General features: G+C 32.0%; 1 protein-coding gene across 1 annotated transcript in view; it reads right to left on the reverse strand.

Annotated features, from left to right (window-relative positions):
• LOC118735751 (putative uncharacterized protein DDB_G0283223) overlaps positions 1-19800 on the reverse strand; it is an 84592-nt gene extending 64792 nt beyond the window's left edge. The window contains exon 1 of the mRNA XM_036465696.1: positions 18671-19800. Coding sequence (XP_036321589.1) covers positions 18671-19198 — 528 coding nt within the window. The 5' untranslated portion in view covers positions 19199-19800. The remainder of the gene's footprint in view (positions 1-18670) is intronic.
• Positions 19801-20058: the final 258 nt, after the last annotated feature.

Genomic DNA, 20058 nt, shown 5'->3' on the forward strand with positions numbered 1-20058 from the left:
CTCGCCTTTTTTTTGGGTTATTACATATGACATTTTACCGCTTATCAGCTAGACTTTTTGCTTGATAAGCATTGTTAAACAACTCTAATCGACCGCTATGCGCTTGGAGCGCAATGTCAACAAAAATATTTAACCAAAAGTAATAGATAACAAAAGTACTCGTACAAGGTGTAATGTAGCTTTCGAAAACAATTACCAGCAAAAATATTAAATTGTTTGGCGATAAAGTGGCATGCCATGCTCAACAAGAAAACAAAAAAATTGCTTTTTGAATGCGAAATAAGTACATGCCACTGATGATTTTTGCAAATCACTACAGATATTTTTTTATCAGACTCACTTTTGACACACGCTAGCCAGGGCTTGAAGAGCACAATTGAATGGTTGGGAAAACCATAATTTCAAATACTTATCGACGAGTTGTTGCCAAACTTGCCAAAAATGTTACTGCTAAAGTGCCGCTTAGATAGCAAATGTTGAAGTATATACACATGTACATTTGTAGTTATGTAGTTGAAGTGCCAACACTGCGCGTGAATCTGCTTTTTTTGCAAGCTTAATTGTTAAAAGTTCTTGAAGCCAGCGCGTGTGATGGTTGTCGCATTAAGCACGAACCGAAAAAGTTGAGTGTGTTAAAAATTTTGTTTACTAATTGAATAAATAACGAGCACAAAGCGAAAAACTAAAATCTTTCATAGTGCTTTATGCAAGCTTCCATGCAATCTCCATTCATTCCTTACAGCAGTGCTGGACAGAGAGAGTTTTTAAAATGTGCGTGTCTATATCCAGTTGGCCGCGTGCCAAAGCTTTCAAAAGCCCTCTGTACAATTAGTATAGGGCAGGCACAAAATACAGGCTTCCGTTGGCCAACTCTGGTCTATAGCAGTGACGATCGGATAGAGCTTTTAATCTATACTCCTCCACATAAAATCTATAGAAAGCTTAAAAAGCATCTACCGCGTATTATGTTTTGAGTTTCATTGGCGTGTAGGCCGCCTTGCCCGCGGGCCCGTAATGGGCAGAGAGAGCTTTACAAAATCTATAGTAAGCTTAAGAAAGCTCTGTTAGGCACTGTTCATCACCGCCTTATGCATAAAATGTAATGAAAGCTTCTGCACAGCATCAACAATCTCAAAAGTTATAAAACGAGTTAATATAAAAAAAAACTGCGAAACATAACTGCTGTTTGGCTATGCGCGCGTCATTCAAAATTTCTTAGATTCTACAGTCACATGCAGCGTTTTCAAAAAGAAAAAAAAAATCCAAAGTTCACAAGAAATATTTACAATACACACTTTCTTTGAAATATGTGATTCACAAGTTGAAGTTGTAAAATAGGTGGCCTTAGCCAACACACAGGGCGTGCCATTACATGTGATTTCAGCATATCCCAAAGTTATTGATTTGTAAGCGTCTGCGTACGTCAATGGCTCTTATTGTTCACATTGTTTTTTTTTTTTTGTTTTCTAGAAAGTTAAGCTCAGTTGAATGCGCAAAAAAAATCAATAATTAATTTCATTGTGCCATTGAACTTTAGTTTTTGAGAAAACAAATCTAAGCGGGAAAGTGAAAAGCTGTCTTCCGAGTAAAAATATATTTAACAAGCATGCATACTTTTGTTGGTAACTATAAATGTGATTTACATAAATGTTAAAAGTACGCATGCACAGTGGGTGGCAAATGACTAAAAAATAAAAACAGCAAAAAAAAAAAACGCCGGTATCATTGGTGTCGGCGTGCAAGTGATGGTATAATTAATGGCAAAAATACTCAAGTATTTTATATGCATAAACGTCATAATGTCATTAACGTGTTAAGCATCAATAATGTGCTTAATTAAAAATGCAAATGCGTGCCATTTCTGAAACGAATTGTAGCTTCATACACAAACACAAAACTACATAGAAAAAACTCGACGACTTAACAATTCGTCACTGCTGATTGAGTAAGCGTACGACTATTTTATTTAGATTTCCTGTGCGCTAAAAACAAGTCGGCTGCGCATAATTTAATCGCAGTTAAATCAAAAAGCTATACTTTAATCAAAATTGCAAATATTTTATATTAACTTAGTCTCTATTGACGTTTGATTTTCGCATGAAATAACGGCACGCTTTTGCGCCGATAGGTACTCTTGCCACTAGGGCTACAACGGAATTAGGGCTGGTAAGTAAGCCTTTCTAAATATGCTGCTCTCTGCTGTTAAGTACAACAAACGCAGTTGATAACCTTATTATCTGTACACTTTAAGCGCTTAAGCTGTATAATTAACACCATTTTTCAACATTTATTTTGTGTATAAGTAATTGTATAATTGATTGCTCACACAATGTTTACAAAAAATAAAATTGCAAACACATAAAGTAAATGCATAATTTGTGCGAGTATATAGGATTTTAATGGACTTTACGCGATTATTGAAATTTATTTTATTACACATTTGAAACAGCGTAAAGGCAAACACTGTAACTACATACTTTGTGAAACAAGGCATACCCGAAACGTTCCATGTTGCATTTTTGCCGTCCAAATGAATTGGAAATTTTTTACTTTGGATGTACTCGTAAGCATGTATGCATGTAGGTACGTGTACTACCTCAAATATTATGCAGCGCTTTTATCTAAGAAAACCTTTTAATTTTTACTTCCCTTTTTGAGTTATCCGCTTAATTCCTTATCAACATTGCATTTGTTTATCTACGCTAATAACACTGCATGATCCGCGTTCAAAGGCGCTTTCAAAGGCTTTCCAGACAAATACACCTTTTTTCATCTACTGTCTTATCTAAAAATCGTGTGACGGCCTTTTTTGCTATAGGTACATATGTACAGTAAAAGCTGGCTAATAGTGGCAAAAAAGCAGCTAGAGAACTTAAGAATTTCCAGCCACGGGGACTGTAACGGTTCTCCCTCTTTGCGTGTTAATAAACAGCTGCGTCAGTCAGCTGTAAGTGACAGTTAAGGCTATAAAAATATATTTTAATGGCTGCTTGAATGGTTTTAGCACTGAATTTGTTATTTATAAAACTTAATGTGCATATATTAACTAAGCGCTAAAAATACCAGCAATAAACTAAAATCTAGTAGCAGTAAAATACCAATTAATTAAGCTTGACTTACGTGTATTAGCTTCCTCTTCTTCTTCTTATTAGCTTAAATACCTTAAATACGTTTTACCGACGACATTTAGTCTACTTTTAAGGTTTACTGACGTCAATAGTGACCTTAATTTTTGGATCAATGTACAGTAGAAGTAACATTGTGAGTGTAAATAGGCAACCAGTTTGCACAGCTAAACAAAAACCAGGGACTGTTATAGGGTGATACAAGGTTGAAGCAGACCTTTGACAGATATTATTTGTGATATGATAATGCTTTTTATATTTTTTTCATGTAAAACAATGTTGAAGTGGGGTACTTAATGATCTATACAAAAGCGGCGGTAGTTTTTGTTAGGCCAAACGGTTTGGTACTTTTTGCTAAGCTAAGCAGTAATCAACTGCTTTAGAAAATAATTTTTTAGATATAAAAACAAATGTGTATGTGTAATTGGTTAATGACAAAAGTAAGCTTAATTATGTAAATGATAATTGACTCAAGGCGATTTTTGGTAAACCTTTGTAATTAGCGCTTATTAGAAAAATTTTTTACGCCCGAACGGATTTTTGCGTATATTCAATGCATTTTTTTTTGCGCCGTAATTGTTTTTTTTTATTATCTTAATCTGTTAAGAAATGCTACCGGCTTCCAAGAAAAAAAAATTCATTAAACATTCATTAGCATCAATTTAAGTATAATTGTTTTTTTTTTTCAAAAAATTAAGCGAGTGAGTCAACGCCAAAGACGTCAATGCGACGACTTTCTAATTTATGTGTGGAATCAACTCTATAAGTCCAGCTCAATGAAGGTTTCCAATGAACATGTACCTACTTACATACATACAAAGGGTATAAGTCTCTTATTCTCACTGCATATGTAAATAAAATATTCTACTTGATAAAAATCAGTTAAAAAAAAATAAAAAATAAAAATTGTTTTGAAATTTAACACCGAAGCAGCTGTAAAAATTATTGAAAAACAAAATGCCTGCACGTATGCGTCTGTTATTAGCATGAAGTTATTGCATTTGAATGTCTGTGTCTAAATTATTTGCATAAAAATTCCATAAGAAATTATTGAAAAATTATTCATTGTCGTAATGTATGCACAAATATTCAAGAAATTGTTTGTGATTTTGCCTTTGCAGTGGCAACATTAATGGTTTGTTGTTATCGTGAATGGACGCAAAATTTTATTTTTAGACTTTTAATATTAATTGCTATTACAAGTTAGCGAAACGCATTTAATTAGTAAGAATTACATAGTGAGTTAAAAGAAAAAAATACAAACATACATTTTCGCAATGAGACAGAGGTTAGAAAACCACTTGTAGAAATTATATGATAATAGTCTTCTAATTGTATAGCATCAAGCGTTTAATAAAAGTGTGACGTTGATAGCTAAAAGCAATTAAAGTAATAAGTAAGTTAGTATAATTTGAAAATTGATAGTAAACTAATAACAACTAAGTAAGTACACTATACATAATTGCTATTTGACGCAAACTATTGAAGGTAAGTGGTTTCGGAAGCGGATTAAGAGCTGGGGTGCTACACTTAAAATAGGTTTGTAAAGTGCGTTTAGGTAAGTAAAATATTCAGTAATGAATAGCTAAGTGTAAGAAGTTAAAAATAAATGAAATAAAAGGAAAAACACATTGTAGAAAACGTGACTGCTCAAAAAGATGGCTGCTTCAATAAGTAGACAAGCTGTAAATCAGAATTAAATGTACGGTAGAGGCATATAAGTGGTTAACAATTGTAAGCATTTTAAAAACTGTTATTAGGTAAGCAATTGTGGCCCAAAGATTCTTGAAAATAAATGAAATGAAAAGAAAAAAAATCGAGGAAACAACAATGCTGCAGAGAAAAGCAGAAGCCAATGGAACAGAAAAAGCTTAGCTGGTTGAAAAGAGTTGCAGAGCAAATACACAGTAGAAATTTCCAGGCGCTTTCAAAGTCCTAATTGCCAGAGAAAAGCGAAGCGGCCTACGATGTAAATGAAAAAAGTTGGCGAAGACTATCATGGATATCGAAACTACCTTCGCAGAAAAGGTAAATAATTTAAAGTATTAGGAGTTTACGAAGTTTGAACGGGTTGTTAAAGCAATTGAGACCGAAGAGTTTAAAAATAAATGAAATAAAAAGAAAAAAATGGACAGAAAGAACTTACATTTGTAAGTTGTTTAGAAAATACAGAAAAATGCGTGAATAATTAATAACTAATACTTAGATATTATTGACAGTGAATCATGAAAATTGAATCAACACAGCTGCAGATAAAGCTACTAGTCTCCTAATAAGTTGAAATTGAATCAACACAGCTGCAGATAAAGCTACTAGTCTGCAAATAAGTTCCACATTTAGAATCAGCGATTATTACTGCAAACAAAAATTCTACTTATCATTTGGTGCCCGAATCATTTGTAGCTTTTTGCCCAGAGAAAGAATGAAAATCAAGTTAATAAAAGATGATAAAAAGCAATGAACACACAAAAGAATTAATGAGTTTGTCTTTAGCATACTGTTTAATACGCATCTGCGCATGCGGATCTCTAGGAAACAAGTTAAGACTAAATAATGTGCATACAAATTACTCTAAATTAAGTTTGTAAACACGAATTGCAGAGAAGAAAATGCCGCCAAACATTTAGCAAAAAAACACGCACACAACTTAACTACTTAACGCAGCATATCGAAAGCAACAAATTTAACGCCCCTACAAGTTCTTTGTTTATAAAGTCTGCCATATTTTTTACGTTTCTCGTTGAGTTCAAAGCGTAAAAAACCATTTTTTTTTATTAATGAACTGCAACGTGATTGGAATTAATTTGTGCCAGCAAAAAAATAAATGCATCAATAAAACAAAAAGTTAAAATAAAAATATAACAGACGAAGTGATATCGAACATTATTTAACTCGTGCGTACGATAAAAACAAATTATGGCATGGCGCGCTTATGCCTTTGAATAAGTATAAGCTGAAAGCAGACGAAAATGGGTGTAAAAATGAAATGACAAGAAAGTTGTAAAATAAGAGAAAAAAAAGAAAAAAGTCTTGGAATAATAACTTCAAATAACAATGTAGAGTAGATATGTGGTATGTATCTATATTTATGTTTTCTGTAAACACTGTTATTTTTAAACTGTTAAAATTAACATTAGTCTCATATACTCTCTTGATAGCTGTCAAAGGCGAATTCACTTTTGTGTAACGTGTGTCACATGTACATATACTACGTTTTTTACATTATACTTATACAGAAACAACTTACAAACAACAAAATTACAGCATGTTAACTGAAAAATTGTTATGTAAATTATATCGAATTACGATAGATTATAGTCGCCGTTGGCTAGAAGGTATTGCATGACATGTGTACACATAAATTAAATAATAAGTATTACAAAGTTTAATATATCCATGTGAAATGTTTTGTTTTGTTTTGTTTTGTAAGATATTAGATGAATTCTATATGTAGGCATGCACTGCTAGACTGCAAAGCGGAAATGTCACATGCACATCCGTCAGTCGTCAGCTGCTAGTCTGCTATTACAGCTGCACTCCCAACCAGCAAAGAAACGGAAGCAATAATTGTATTTTATTTGCTCAAGCTAAACATTTGAAAGCATGCATTCGTAGTTTGCAGTGGCTGAACGTGCAGAGGAGCGTGTCGCTATTTGTTAGATTCCAGGAGGTGCCGGTTTCGAACTACTTCTTAATTTTAATTATCATTTTATTTTGAACCGTGAAAAAGTATCTGTGAAGTGCAGAAGGAAAGCGTATTGAACGAAAAATTCAATTAGACAAATTTCAGAAAAAACAGGCGAAAAAGTTTCCGTTTCACGAACAATTTTCGGTAGTTGTCTGTACATAGGTTTCTGCCGCACACTTTAGTGGGAAAACGGATCGTCAAAGTATCCGAAAATGGAATCGGTAAACGGACAAAAATCCGCACTCATCCACTTTTTTTTGTCTTTTTCGGATCGGTTTTCGGTTTTTTTGCTGGCTGGGTATGTATGTAAATGGTACGTTCAGTGCGTGCGTCATTGTCACGTAATGCAAGCCGGGTTGCCTATTTGCGTATGCGTAAGCGAAATGCATTTATTAAAAACCTATTTTACATTCGCATGCATGTATATGTATGTATATACGAATATAGATACTGCATACGGCTATTGTGTTTGCTATTTGCATGGCATACGGTTTGACAGGTTAGTGCGCTGATTTTGTTCCAAATGACTTTTCACTGCCTTTCATTTTAACTCATACTTTAACATCCTCCAAAAAGTAGTAAAGGGGAAGAGTGTAAAAGTAGACAAATTTCGACAGTGTAGCTGCAGTGTGTATGTACTGATATTTCGAGCGGCATACTGCTCACATTATTCATATGCATTGTAAAACTTTTCCGATAAGATTTACCCTGATTGCGCGTACTAATGACCCAATAAACAAGCCCTCCCCCAGCCAGTTAGCGAAATGTAAACTCTTAACTGTTTATTCAATGATATGTATACAATTTTATTATTACTTAGGTATATATGTATGTATGTACCTAAAGTATACAATGGAAATTTTTGAGAGAGTTGCAGTGACGCGTCGGCGCTAATTGTCGCTTATTATTAGATTTCGCACAGCATAAGTAACACGCTGTCAAACTCAAATTTATTATTTAAACACAGTTGTAAGTGAAGCGAAATTGGAGAATTTACCTTAACATTTAGTAAGCCGTATAAAAATGAGATTTTTTTAAATTCCTGTTTTAACAGTACTGGTAAGACGAGTGACCTTGTGCCAGTAGGTTTCCTCCAGCTTGCATTAACTACTGTTATGCTTTTGCACAGCCTGTATAAGTGGTATGTATGTAAGTTGTAAACTACTACGCAGTAACCCTAACATTAAAGTAGTGCGGCCATTTTTTTTCTGAAATGCGCGCGCGCGCGTATCTGAATTCAAATATGCCACACATTAAAAAAAAATTCTTAGCATGCGCAGACGATTTTCGATTTACTTGTCGCTGTTGTTGTAGATAATCATCTACTCATTTTCCACTCTACTTTTGCGACTTCATGCCATTTTATTGCATCGTTTTTGCATATATATACATACATACATACATATCAATAAAACCAAGATTAAGCAGCTTAATACTGCTATTCAATATTTTTTAATGTTTTATTTAAATTATTTGCATTGACGTCAAAGCGCAGTTAACTTTGTCATCTAAGCTGGCGGCGCTTGTTTGGCAACACTTGCTTTTGTTGGTAGCTGTGGTCGTATACAATCTGTTGGCGGTAAGCTTGCTTTGAAGCTTTTTTTCTGATTTTCAACTGGCGCATTGTCGAAAAAATTAAAAAAAAAACTAGCAAAATTAAGGAGTGGCTGAAGCTAGTAGACAGCACAATGCAACTCCTTTTAGTTATGTAGAAAAATTATGGCAAAGCATAAAATGTAGCAGCTTGCGAGAGACGCGTCATCACTAGCTAGACCGGTTCATTGTAGCTAAGGTTGCTTGTATTCAGGGTTGCCACTGACGAAAAAATAATATTTTGCATCCACGTGGAATGGGTCGATCTTTATCAGATACCACAAACTTTCATTTTCAAAGCATATATAATTAAAAGAAAAATAATAATCAAACTTAAAAAAGTTGCGATCAAAATTTCAAACTTTTCAATCGGAATCTTTAGAAAATTTTCGGGTATGCAGTATAGCCCATTCAATTTTTATATAATAAAGTGCAAGTTTAAAGCAGCTAAAGCTTACCTTCGATCTTTTAGATTTTTTTTTTTGTGGATGGTGTTGTGCATTTTCTTCCAAATAAAAAGTGTACACGAAAATTAATGCAATAAAGAAGACCAAACTTTTGGACATAAAATTAGAATATAAAACAAACTACGAAAAATAAAGCCGGAGCAAAATTGTATTTGTTTTTCTAAGAAAATACTTTAGCAAAAATCTACCAAAATGAGAAAAAATTTATCTTTTTACCAAATGAAATTTTTTCTACCAATTTTGGTAATAATTTACCAAAGTGCCAACCCTGCTTGTATTACCTAATAAATAGCGCTATATAGATACATATCTATATTATGTACCGCTTTTCTAGACAAAGTGACTGGCAATGCTTGCGTTTTTAGCGCGCAAATTTACTGAAATATTTTTTCTGGTCCTTTTTTTTCTTGTGTGAAAGAGTGAAACTAGTTTACGCGTTTAAAGCAGCACTTAAGTTCTGTACAGGAGAGTTATTGCTGCTTTAAAGTGCTAACAGCAAGTCAAGCAGCAATTGAAATTGACTTTTCTGCGTGCTGTCAGGCAGCATTGATTGAAAGAGTGCTTTAGCCTTTGGCAGTGGTTTACTAATTTTTATTAAACCCGATTTTATTAATAGTTTTCTATAATAGCTCAAGTGCTACAACTATTACGCATTAGCAGTAATAAATAAGGCACGTTTAGGTATTCGAAAATTATTGATTAACTGCCAAACAAAGTAAAAGGGGTCGACTTGTTGCTACATGACTGCAGTTTTTTGCACCCACTACCAAATAAATGCAACCTTGTGCACCCACTGACATGGAGTAGCCTTTCAAGGCATGCTGCTGAGTGCGTTTGGAAAGAAAAATCTGATTTGATAACAGTTAAAATGCTTGCCAACCAAAACTCTTAAATACCAAAGCGTTTAGCTGACAGCAACAGCTGAGGTTAACATGACTAAAAACCGTTAATTTAAACAAGTAAGCTTTGATTAACAAATGTCGCAAGACCTTGCCGAAAAAAACCTCAAACAATCGCCTTCTTTTTTACACCTGAATATAGTCAATGTACCCTACCGCCATAATTGAGCCAAGTTCACAAAATGCGGGCGTCAAGCAGGCGTACAGCTGATATGGGTATTCACGACTACATGCATGCGTGAAGGTTATGAACTTTTGAATGTCAAACAACTGTCAATATGGGCTAAAAAGTGAATGCCTTACCTTGTTTGACAGTTAAGTAGCAACTACAAAAGGTTCACTGCCAAAGCGCACACATTGCATAAACTGCTTGAAGTGTGGCAGTTAAAAATGTAATGAAAAAAAAAAGTAATTTATAATCATTAAGATTTAAGAAAAAATTTAAATTGAGTTGAATAACAATTAAATGCGATGGACATCAAATTTTATGAATATATTGCCGGAAATACCCGCCTTTGCAGTCAAATGTTTCATGCAAAACTAAATAAGTGCATGCCGAAAAATTATTATTAAAGCTGTCAAAAAGTTCGATTATATGTTTGTATGTATACTTTCATACAAGTTTTTACTCAATAAAATTTGCATGATTATACGAGCTGGTCATTAAACCGCTTTTAGCATAGCGTGTTGAGGCATAAGAAAACTGCTTTATCGACCAAATCGAATTGTCGCCGTAGCGTAGGACTTGCGCTTGCTTAACATATGATAAATGTCAATACGTTTTAATTGATTGTATGTACACATGATGTTGTTCGACGTCTGCCCACAACAGTTGGCTTACATGCACATACAATTTATTTAAATTTCTTTTTGAAATGGACTGTTTTTTATAAAAAAAAAGTTCAACATTTTATTACATCACTTTCCCTCGCACCGACATCAATAAATCTCGAGTGACAAAAGTCGTATTTTTTTTTAACTAATTATACATGTACATACATACATGCATATGTATCTCTAAACTGTTTAAGCTTGAAAACCAGCGCACAACATTTTACTTGTGCTGATGTATGTAAATATGTTTTGTTGCTTTTGCGACTATGTCAATGACATTACATAAGTGCGACAAAATGTCAGCATACTGGCGACGATGACTAAAATACTGCCGGCAATTCGAAATTTCAATGAATGAATTGTGTTACGCGTTATTGGCTATTTTTTAATTGATTTGTCATACATACATATGTATGTGTATACATATTTACATCGATATAAAACTTAATTGCTTTTATTTTTTCGCCCGTTATGTCGTGCGCCCATAAATATGCACGTTAGTGTGCTACACTCTGCAAAAATAAAAGTGGTACTGTTTTTCCGACGAAATTATAAAATTTATTATATTGAAAGGCCTCCGCAAATATTTTTCCAAAAAAATATGAAGTTTTACACAAGCTGGATCGATTTAATAATTTCTCCGAAAATCGTGTTATATATATAAATTATACTACTTTTTTAAAAAAATTTCCAAAAAAAAACACATCTAATGATAGAAGTGTTCTGCATAAAAATCTTTTAAAAATGTATCTACAGAATGAAAATAATGAGATTTTTTGTGGTGTTTTCAAATCGGCCCAGCACACGTAAATGTTTCTGAAACTTTTTCCAAAAGTTCTTAAAGAAATAAATTTTTTAACTCCGGTGAAATAACAAGCGCAACTTTTTTTAGTGAGGCACCCGAATGTACATACAAATGCAATGTACATATACAACTTTGTAATTAGTGACTTCTCTATATATAAACGAGTATAATTGTCAATTGTGTTGTCAAAGGCTATTCGTTTTTTTTTTTGTTTGAAATTGTGTCAACACATTATTAGTTGATTATGTGCGTGAGAAGAAAGAATTTAATATTTTTTTTATTGATGTCGGTAGATTGAAGTCTAAAATGTTGAAAAAATCGAATTTTGTGTGCTTTTTTAAATTTTATTTAATATTTTTTTTTTAATACTTGCAAAAATTTGTTTTATTATTTTAAATATTTTTTACATTTATTTAAATTAATTTTGTATTGCTCGTTTTATTAAAATTTTAATATTTTTTTGATTTTTTTACTTTTATGTAAAAAATTTAATTTGAGGCACCTACAAAGTTAATTATGCGTCCAATAACATTCTATTGTAAGTTAACATTACAGAGTTCTGTATGTTATTCATCAAAGCAACCTGCTAATGCATAATAATCGTGGAATGTAATCGTGGCGGCAATAACATTCTATGTAGCACAACAGCTTAAATTACCGGCAAATGTTGCATCTGATATCTACTAATACCAGCAACATTAATAAAATTAAACGGAACTTTCATGTAAGAATTTTGCTTTTCTTATTTAACTTTCATTAACTACTCACATTAATGATAAAAAAGAAAAACTCAATGATTTATTGTTTTGAAGAGAAAATTACCTCGTTTTTTTTGTTGTTGTTTTGCTAAATGTCCACAAATATGTATGTATTTGTAGTAAGAAATTGGGTTTCAAGAAATACTAAGCTAGTATTGCCAAAAGTACTATGTATTAAAAATGTATTTATAAGTACTAAGTACTAAAAAGTAGCAGTAATGAATTACTAAAAATAGCCATTTCTAAATAAAAAGTATGAAAAAGTACTAAAATAAATATTTTATTTTAAAAATAAAATATAAAAAAAATATAAAAGGTAAAATTTATAAAAAAGTATTAAAAAATTATTCAGTACTTAAAAACACAAACATATTGTAAATGTTAAAAAAGTACTGCAAAGTGTTAAGTTTTAGAAAAGTGCTAAAAAGTAGTTGTTATCAGAAAATACTACAAAATTTAAGCTTTAACAGATTACTAAAAAGTGCTATGCATAAATAAAAATGTACGTTAAAGAACTAAAGGAAATAAAAAAGTACTAAAAAGTTAAAAAGTACTAAAAAAATAAAGGTACTTCTAAAAAATTCAAAAGTATGCACTAAAATATTAAGAATATATACATACACTAAGAACTTAAAAAAGTACCCACCAAAAAATAAGAAGGTATTAAAAAATTCAAAACGTTTTACAAAATGAAATAATACTAAAAAATTACTCAACATTTAAAAATGCAAAAGTGTACATCATACTGGAAAAGTACCAAAAAATTACTAATCCTACAGCTAATAAAATTGCCAACACCTATTATGGTTAGATACTGTTGTTATCACAAACTTTTTGAATGGCGTGTTCACAAGCTGCTCCATGGTGATGGCCAATTGTATGTATGTTTGTACGTGCTTGCTGCAATTATGTGACTTCATTCTAAAGCTTATCAATTGGCATTTTTTTTTTTAAATACACACAACAGCTGGGGGTCATATGCATAGCAGCAGATCAGCGGAAATCAGTGATTTCATATTAAAAAAAATAAAAAAACGGCCAAACACTTGCGAGGGGATGTTATCAAACGTTTTTAATAAAAAAAAACTAAAAGTAAAAAATTAATTCGCAAACGAAATTTTACTAAACGCAAATATTTATTTTAAAGTTTAAGAACTGGCAAGACGCAGGCGCCACACGTTTTGCTCTTTGCCATATTTGTGCCAGTGAGGCGAGAAAAGATAATCAGCATTGTACTTGTATGTAGGAGTGCTCCGTCTAGTCAGGGGGTGCCATGTATATACAACATACATACATACATATATATGTATCTATGTAAAATTGTTTCAAAAATAGATTTTTTTATGACTGTCATACTTAATTGCTGTTAACTTGTAGATGATAACCTCGCCTCCATTGTGAAGTACTTAATGACTGCGTGATCACTCAGATATGTACATACATATGTATGTGTGTATGTCGTTTTTAAATAATTATTTTTATTTTTATTTATTTTTTTTTGCCTTGACATGCTGCCACGCTTTGAGTGTGTGACATTTCATTTTATGCTATTTTTAAATATTTCTGGTTTTTTTTTTTAACAAAAAATCTGCAAATCTAACTAACTTATTTACGCATCAGCCGGCATTACTAATGAGTATATAGATACATATGTATGTATATTAATTTAGAGCCGCTGCTAATGGAATGGTATGCCGTTAGTCATAATGCTACTAGCTTTTTTTTTTTTTTTTTTTTTTGATTTTGATATATTAGTTTCTCTGGTTATTTAGCTATTTTTCTTCTTATCGTTTCAATTGATATTATATGAGCTATTCATCAAGTTGGCAAACATTTACATTTGTATGCATATTTGAAAAGAAATTTGCGTTCATAATTCTATTTGGAATTTCCATAATTAACAAACAGGTGTTCTTAGTGCAAATGTGTGGGTGTGGAGTTGGTTTGAAAGGCAGTTGTTTCAATAAAATAGGATTTTAACTGCACCAAAAAATAAACATACGTTTATTTAACAAACACATATCGAATTGCAGTACAGGCCAAAGTTCGCAAAGAATATGCTCTGCAGATGTGTAAATATGTACGTATGTAAGCGTTTGAAATGTAAATGTTTTGTTGTGAGCGAAAAAATTTGATGTACTTTTTAGAGTTTTCGTTTATCTTCATAAACAAGTGTAAAAAAATTGAAGATTATTTTCAAAGCCTTCCTCTGCAATATTCTATACATTTTTCATATACAAAATTCCCGTTTTATGCTTTTCTATCATTTCACTAACCAAAAATGTTTCCCATGCTATTTTTTAACTGTACTTTCTATTCGCTTACATATGTACAATACCCGTGCTATAACCCCGTCACTCACTTTATTCATATTTATTAAGTATACAGTACCGCCCAGCCAGCTGAAGAGAAAACCGGATATCCGTATATTTTTCATTAATAAATATGGGTATATACAATACATACATCTCTTTTGGTATACCAATTGACGTCACCACAAATAACTTTGCGACGAGTATTAAAAAAGCTTGCGAAGAAAGCCAAACAAAAAAAAAAGATTAAAAAAAAATAAAAGAGACCCCTGAATGGATAACAACTATTAATGGTTTTATTTTTTTTATTTTTTGTGCCTTCAAGTTACTATAAATGAGTTGAATTGTTATCGGGTATAAGCAAAGAAAGCAAGCAAACAAAGTAAGTAACAGCGAAACATAAAAGAAAAGAAGGAAGAAAGAAACAAAATTTTCAGACAATAGGTAAGTGGTAGGTATTGAAGAAAAAGATAATGGTTATAAAAAAGATAATGGTACAGAAAACGGCATTAGAAACTAATAAGAAATTAAAAAATACAAGCATGAAGGGAATTGAAATGAAAAGAAATAAAATATAACAGAAAATTGGAAAATACCTTGAAAGTCTTGAAATTTTTACTGCGCTGCAAACAAATTGCATCGAAATTTTGAAAATGCATCAAAAACCTCAAAAGTTGCTGCTCAGTAAGCCAAATTTATTGCAGAAAACCATTTCGAGTTTAAATTTTTCAGTTTTTTCGAGAAAATTGAATAAATAAACTTAGTGGGAAGGAAACCTTCCCACTATTTGTCAACCTGTCCAAAAAATTGGAATATAGAAAAAATAAAATACTACCAAGACTAAAAAATAACTAACAAAAGCAAAAAAAAAACTTTTAGAACAGTTTTTTATAATATACCAAAAAATAATATATAATATATATATAAATATTTTTTATTATTTCGTTTTGTCGTTTGTCGTTCGTTTGCCGTAAATTTTCTTGAAGAAATAAAAAGTATGCGAGCATTTTTTCTTGGGAGCTACCAGCTGATTTATTTCTATTTCGTTTCTTGAGTGCCATTTTATATGAATTTCCCATTTTTCGAAACAAATCTAACAAAAAAAAATTTATTTAAGTCAGAAATGTAAAAAAATTTAAGAACTTTTGCGAAAACATTTCAGAAAACGACGAAAAACTCGTTTGTGGGAAAAGCAAAGGTAAAAAAATGAATAAAAATTTAAAAAAAAAATAATTAAAAACTCTAGTATTAAATAACCTATAACTGTATTGCTAAAAGTAAGTAATTTATGAAGGCAAAAGAAACAAGTAATTTTTTAGCAAAAAATAAAACCGACTTCCGATTATCATATAAACATATAAGACTATCGTTAATTTCTTCACGATCCAATTATATTATTATTAAACAAAATTAGTATGGGACCACCCTTGAAGAACCACCTTTCCGATGAAAAAAAGAGTTATCGAAATTGGTTAACGTGATCCAAAGTTATGCGGTAACATACATAAAAATATATATATATATATATATATATATATATATATTCCGACGAACTGATTTTTTGAAGTCAGTTAAAAAGAAATAAAAGGAAAAAAACATGCAAAATTTAAAATTAGAACCGACGACAGCTGAATAATTGCCGTCAGAGAAGTAAATTTGCATAGAGAAAAGAAAACAAATACCGACACAATAGATACAACAACCTCAAAAAGCAAAAACGACCAAAAAAAAACCTGAACCAAATCTCGAAAACAAGCCAAAATAATTAAAACGCAACAATTGTTTACACCTTGAGTAAAACAGTAAAAAAATTACTTCAAAACAGGAAAACAAAAATAATAAAAATAAATAACAAACGTTAGCAGCACCTTGAATAAATCGAAGAAGAGAAAAAAACTTTGAAAAAGTGCAGACATCCTACGTGCAAAAAAAAAGTAAACATTTGTATCGCCAGCTGACAAAACTACTATCCAGCTAACGAAAAAATAGTAATGGAAACGGATGAAGGAAAGCTGGTACATACATACTTACATACATATGTATGTTTAACAAAGTGGGCGTTAACTGCCTAATTTTACTGTTAATAAACTTATCATACCTTAATACATATGAATATACATACATATACATATAAATAGTATTGATGAATCATATAGTATTAAAAGTTATAATGAAAAAAATTTCATTTTTTTTAAACATACTACATACATATTCATTTACAATGCTTGCGCCCTAATGTTCACGTTTAAGGGACTACTTACAAAACAAAGTTAATGAACAGAGGTGAAACAGTGAAAATGTGTGACAGACTAAATGTCGACAACAGGTATTTGCGCAGCGTACGTGTGCATACATATTATTTACATACATTTGTATGTCGGCATATTCTGCCCCTTAAAGCTGTAGGGGCAGGCAGCAAGGCAGTCTTGAAAATATTTAGCGGGCATATTTTGCCTTTTGTTTTTTAAGGGAAGTATGTAATTTTAAGGAATGTCTAATGTCAATAATTAACACAAGTGCGCTAATATAATTTTTTTTTGACGGAGTTGCTAAGCGGAGAGTTATTGGTGGCGATGATATTCTAGATATTGGAATACACACGCTTGCAGTAGGAGATTGGGTAGCAAGAAACTTAAAATTTATTATGTTAAGTACATAATAAAAAATAAAAATTTTACTATTTAATGAAAAGGTACTAGATAATCAAAAAGTACTTAAGTTACGAAGTGATTATAACGTATTAAAAATACAAAAAGTACTAAACATCAAAAATTGTAAAAGTACTAAATATTAAAAACTTCCTAAATATTAAAAAGTACTTATTATTAAAAAATCTGAATACTAAAAAGTACTATAATTCAAATAAGTGCAAAAAAAGTACTAAAAAGCTAATAAGTATTAAAAATGCAAAATGTGCCTAAGTTTTAAAAAAGTACCAAATATTTAAAAAAGTACTAGAAATTTATAAAGGTATTATAATTTATAAAGGTATTAGGTACTAGGAATTTAAAACGGTATCAAATATTAAAAAAAGTACTAAAAATTAAAAAGTACTAAATATTTAAAGCACCTTAAAGAATGAAAGATAAAAATGTATTAAAAATTAAAAACGCGCTAACTATTGAAATATGACCAAAAATATCCAAGCTTTAACAAAAGTACAAATTTTTAAAAAGTATTAACTATTTAAAAAAGTACCGGTTATTTAAAAAGGTACTAAATATTTAAAAAAGTACTAAAAGCTTAAAAAATAATTAAAGAAACAAAAAATACTAAATTTAAAAAAGTTCTAGGAAGTACTATATTCAGCCATGCCATGAGTTTCATGTTCGTCGAAAATGGTTTACTTTTCGTTTATGTGCATTCACTACGGGCGAATGAAAAAATGTCAGGCCAATTTGTTTTCCGGCGAAACTCAGATAAGGCTTACTTTAAATAAGTGCTAAAAGTACTAAAAGGTCAAAAAAGTATTAAAGATTTGTACAAATATTAAATAGCTAAGTACTAAAATACTTAGAATGGAAACAGTATTGAAAACTAAAAAGGTACTACATATGTATTAAAAGTTGCTCAAAAGTTCTAACTGCCAAAAAAGAACTAAATAGACTAATTATTAAAAGAGTACTAAAAAGTGCTAAGAAGTACTAAAAAATACAGAAAAAACTTTAACATTATTCCAAACATTTTTAAAAAACACACTAAGGGCCGGTTACTCAATGTCTGGTTAACACTAATCTCCGTTTAAACATCATTATCGACGTGTTCGGCTCCATGCATAGAACATGGAGTGGGTAACGTCGATAACGATGTTTTACCGGAGATTAGTGTTAACCAGACATTGAGTAACCGGCCCTAAGGGCCGTCTTCTCGACTGCCTGCTTAAAATTGATGGCCGAACTGCTTTATCGACTTTTTATCGATAGCTTGTTATAACCATGTGAGCGACAAATTTGACATGCAGTCAAAGCACCGGTCAAGGCCCTAAGTAATACCAGAAATAAATAACATTGCATGAAAAAAAAATTCGAACCTCCCTTAAGTACGTTTTTTCCTAACTAAATAATGGGCGTATTCTTGTTTTCGTAGGTATCGAAGTTTTGCAAATTTTCGCATAGAAAAATTATAAAAAACAAATAAACATATGTACGCCTCAATATTTCAACTTAACCAGCTCTAACTTTAAACTCACCTCATTAATGTTGTTATTGTTGTTGCTGCTAAGGCAATTCTGTTGGGTTTTCTTTAGTTGCATTTGTTGCAAATCATCCACACAGGTTTTGTTGTTGTTATTATTATTATTGCAATTACTGTGTTGCATTGCGGCACTCGCATCGGCAACGTTAGCGATACTAGCAGTGGTTGTTGTTGTTGTTGTTGTTGGTGGTGGACTATTCGTTCTACTGTTACTAGTGCTATCCAAAGCAATCAATTTCCATAGCTGTCGCAAACCAATATTATCCACGCAGGAGAATCGTAATTTCTCAGTTGACCAAGCCATGGCAGCGGCGGCTACAGTGGCGACGGCGGCGGCCTGGGTGGTTGTTGCTGTTGGCGTTGGCGTCGGCGTCGTCTTGTGATGACGTGAGTGTTGGTGCGAATGCAAATGGTGGTGGTGGTGGTGATGATGATGATGGCTACGAAGCTGATAATGGTGCGTTGCGGTTGTTGCTGTTTGTGTAGCGTGTTGTTGCAGCAGTGTTGAAGTCATAGTTTCCATATGCAGTTAGATGTAGGGGAAGTTATGCAAAAAAATGTATTTTTTGCAAATTTATAAAACTGTTTTTTTTTTCACCGTTCCTTTTTTTGGGTTTTTTTCTTAGTGTTTTTAGAATCACTTTTTCTAAAGCCGTTTACTTTTTAAGTTTACACTTGCTAATTTTACTTTGAGCCTTTATTATTTTTAACTACTTTTCTCGTAGTTTCCTACAAAACACACTTCGGCTGCTTTGTAATTCTGTCACTTTTTATGTTTCAAGCAATAAATCACTTTTATTGCTGTTGTCGTTCACTTCAACAACAAGTAACCGGTTCCGCCAGTTTTCACTTTACAATTGTTGCTTAGTTTGTTTGTTTGTTTTATTTAAATGCATATCTTTCAATTGCATTTTATGCGCACTGAGCCGATTTTTTTTTCTTCTCTAAAAATTATTGGCTCAATTTCGTATTCGTAAACTCTGTTTTACTGTATCAACGCGCGTCATACATTTTCAAAGTACTTTTTTTCTTGCTTTTTACTAAAGAAATATTTAACATTCCTTTCTGGCGTAACAATTACTAAGAGAACTCACGGTGAACTGGTTTGTATCGCTGAAACGAATGGCTTTTTATTTGCAAGGCTCCAGTGTATGTAGGCTGCCGAGTTAACAGCGGCGCGCTCATCTCAATTGAGCGCAGTGGAGCTTAGCGATCGAGCGGTTTGAGAGTGCTAACAGATCTTTGGTACTCGTAAGCAGTGTTGCCGTTGTGCGACTGAAGGGCAATTATACCCTTTTTAGGCGCCAATACCGTTTGACCGGACTTTTTGAAAATTTTGATTTTTTGACCCTTTACCAAAATTATGGGCGACTTTTGCCCCTT

Source organism: Rhagoletis pomonella, unplaced genomic scaffold (assembly GCF_013731165.1).
Source record: "Rhagoletis pomonella isolate Grant_MI unplaced genomic scaffold, Rhpom_1.0 Rhpom_scaffold_00003, whole genome shotgun sequence".
In the NCBI taxonomy this organism is placed as follows: domain Eukaryota; kingdom Metazoa; phylum Arthropoda; class Insecta; order Diptera; family Tephritidae; genus Rhagoletis; species Rhagoletis pomonella.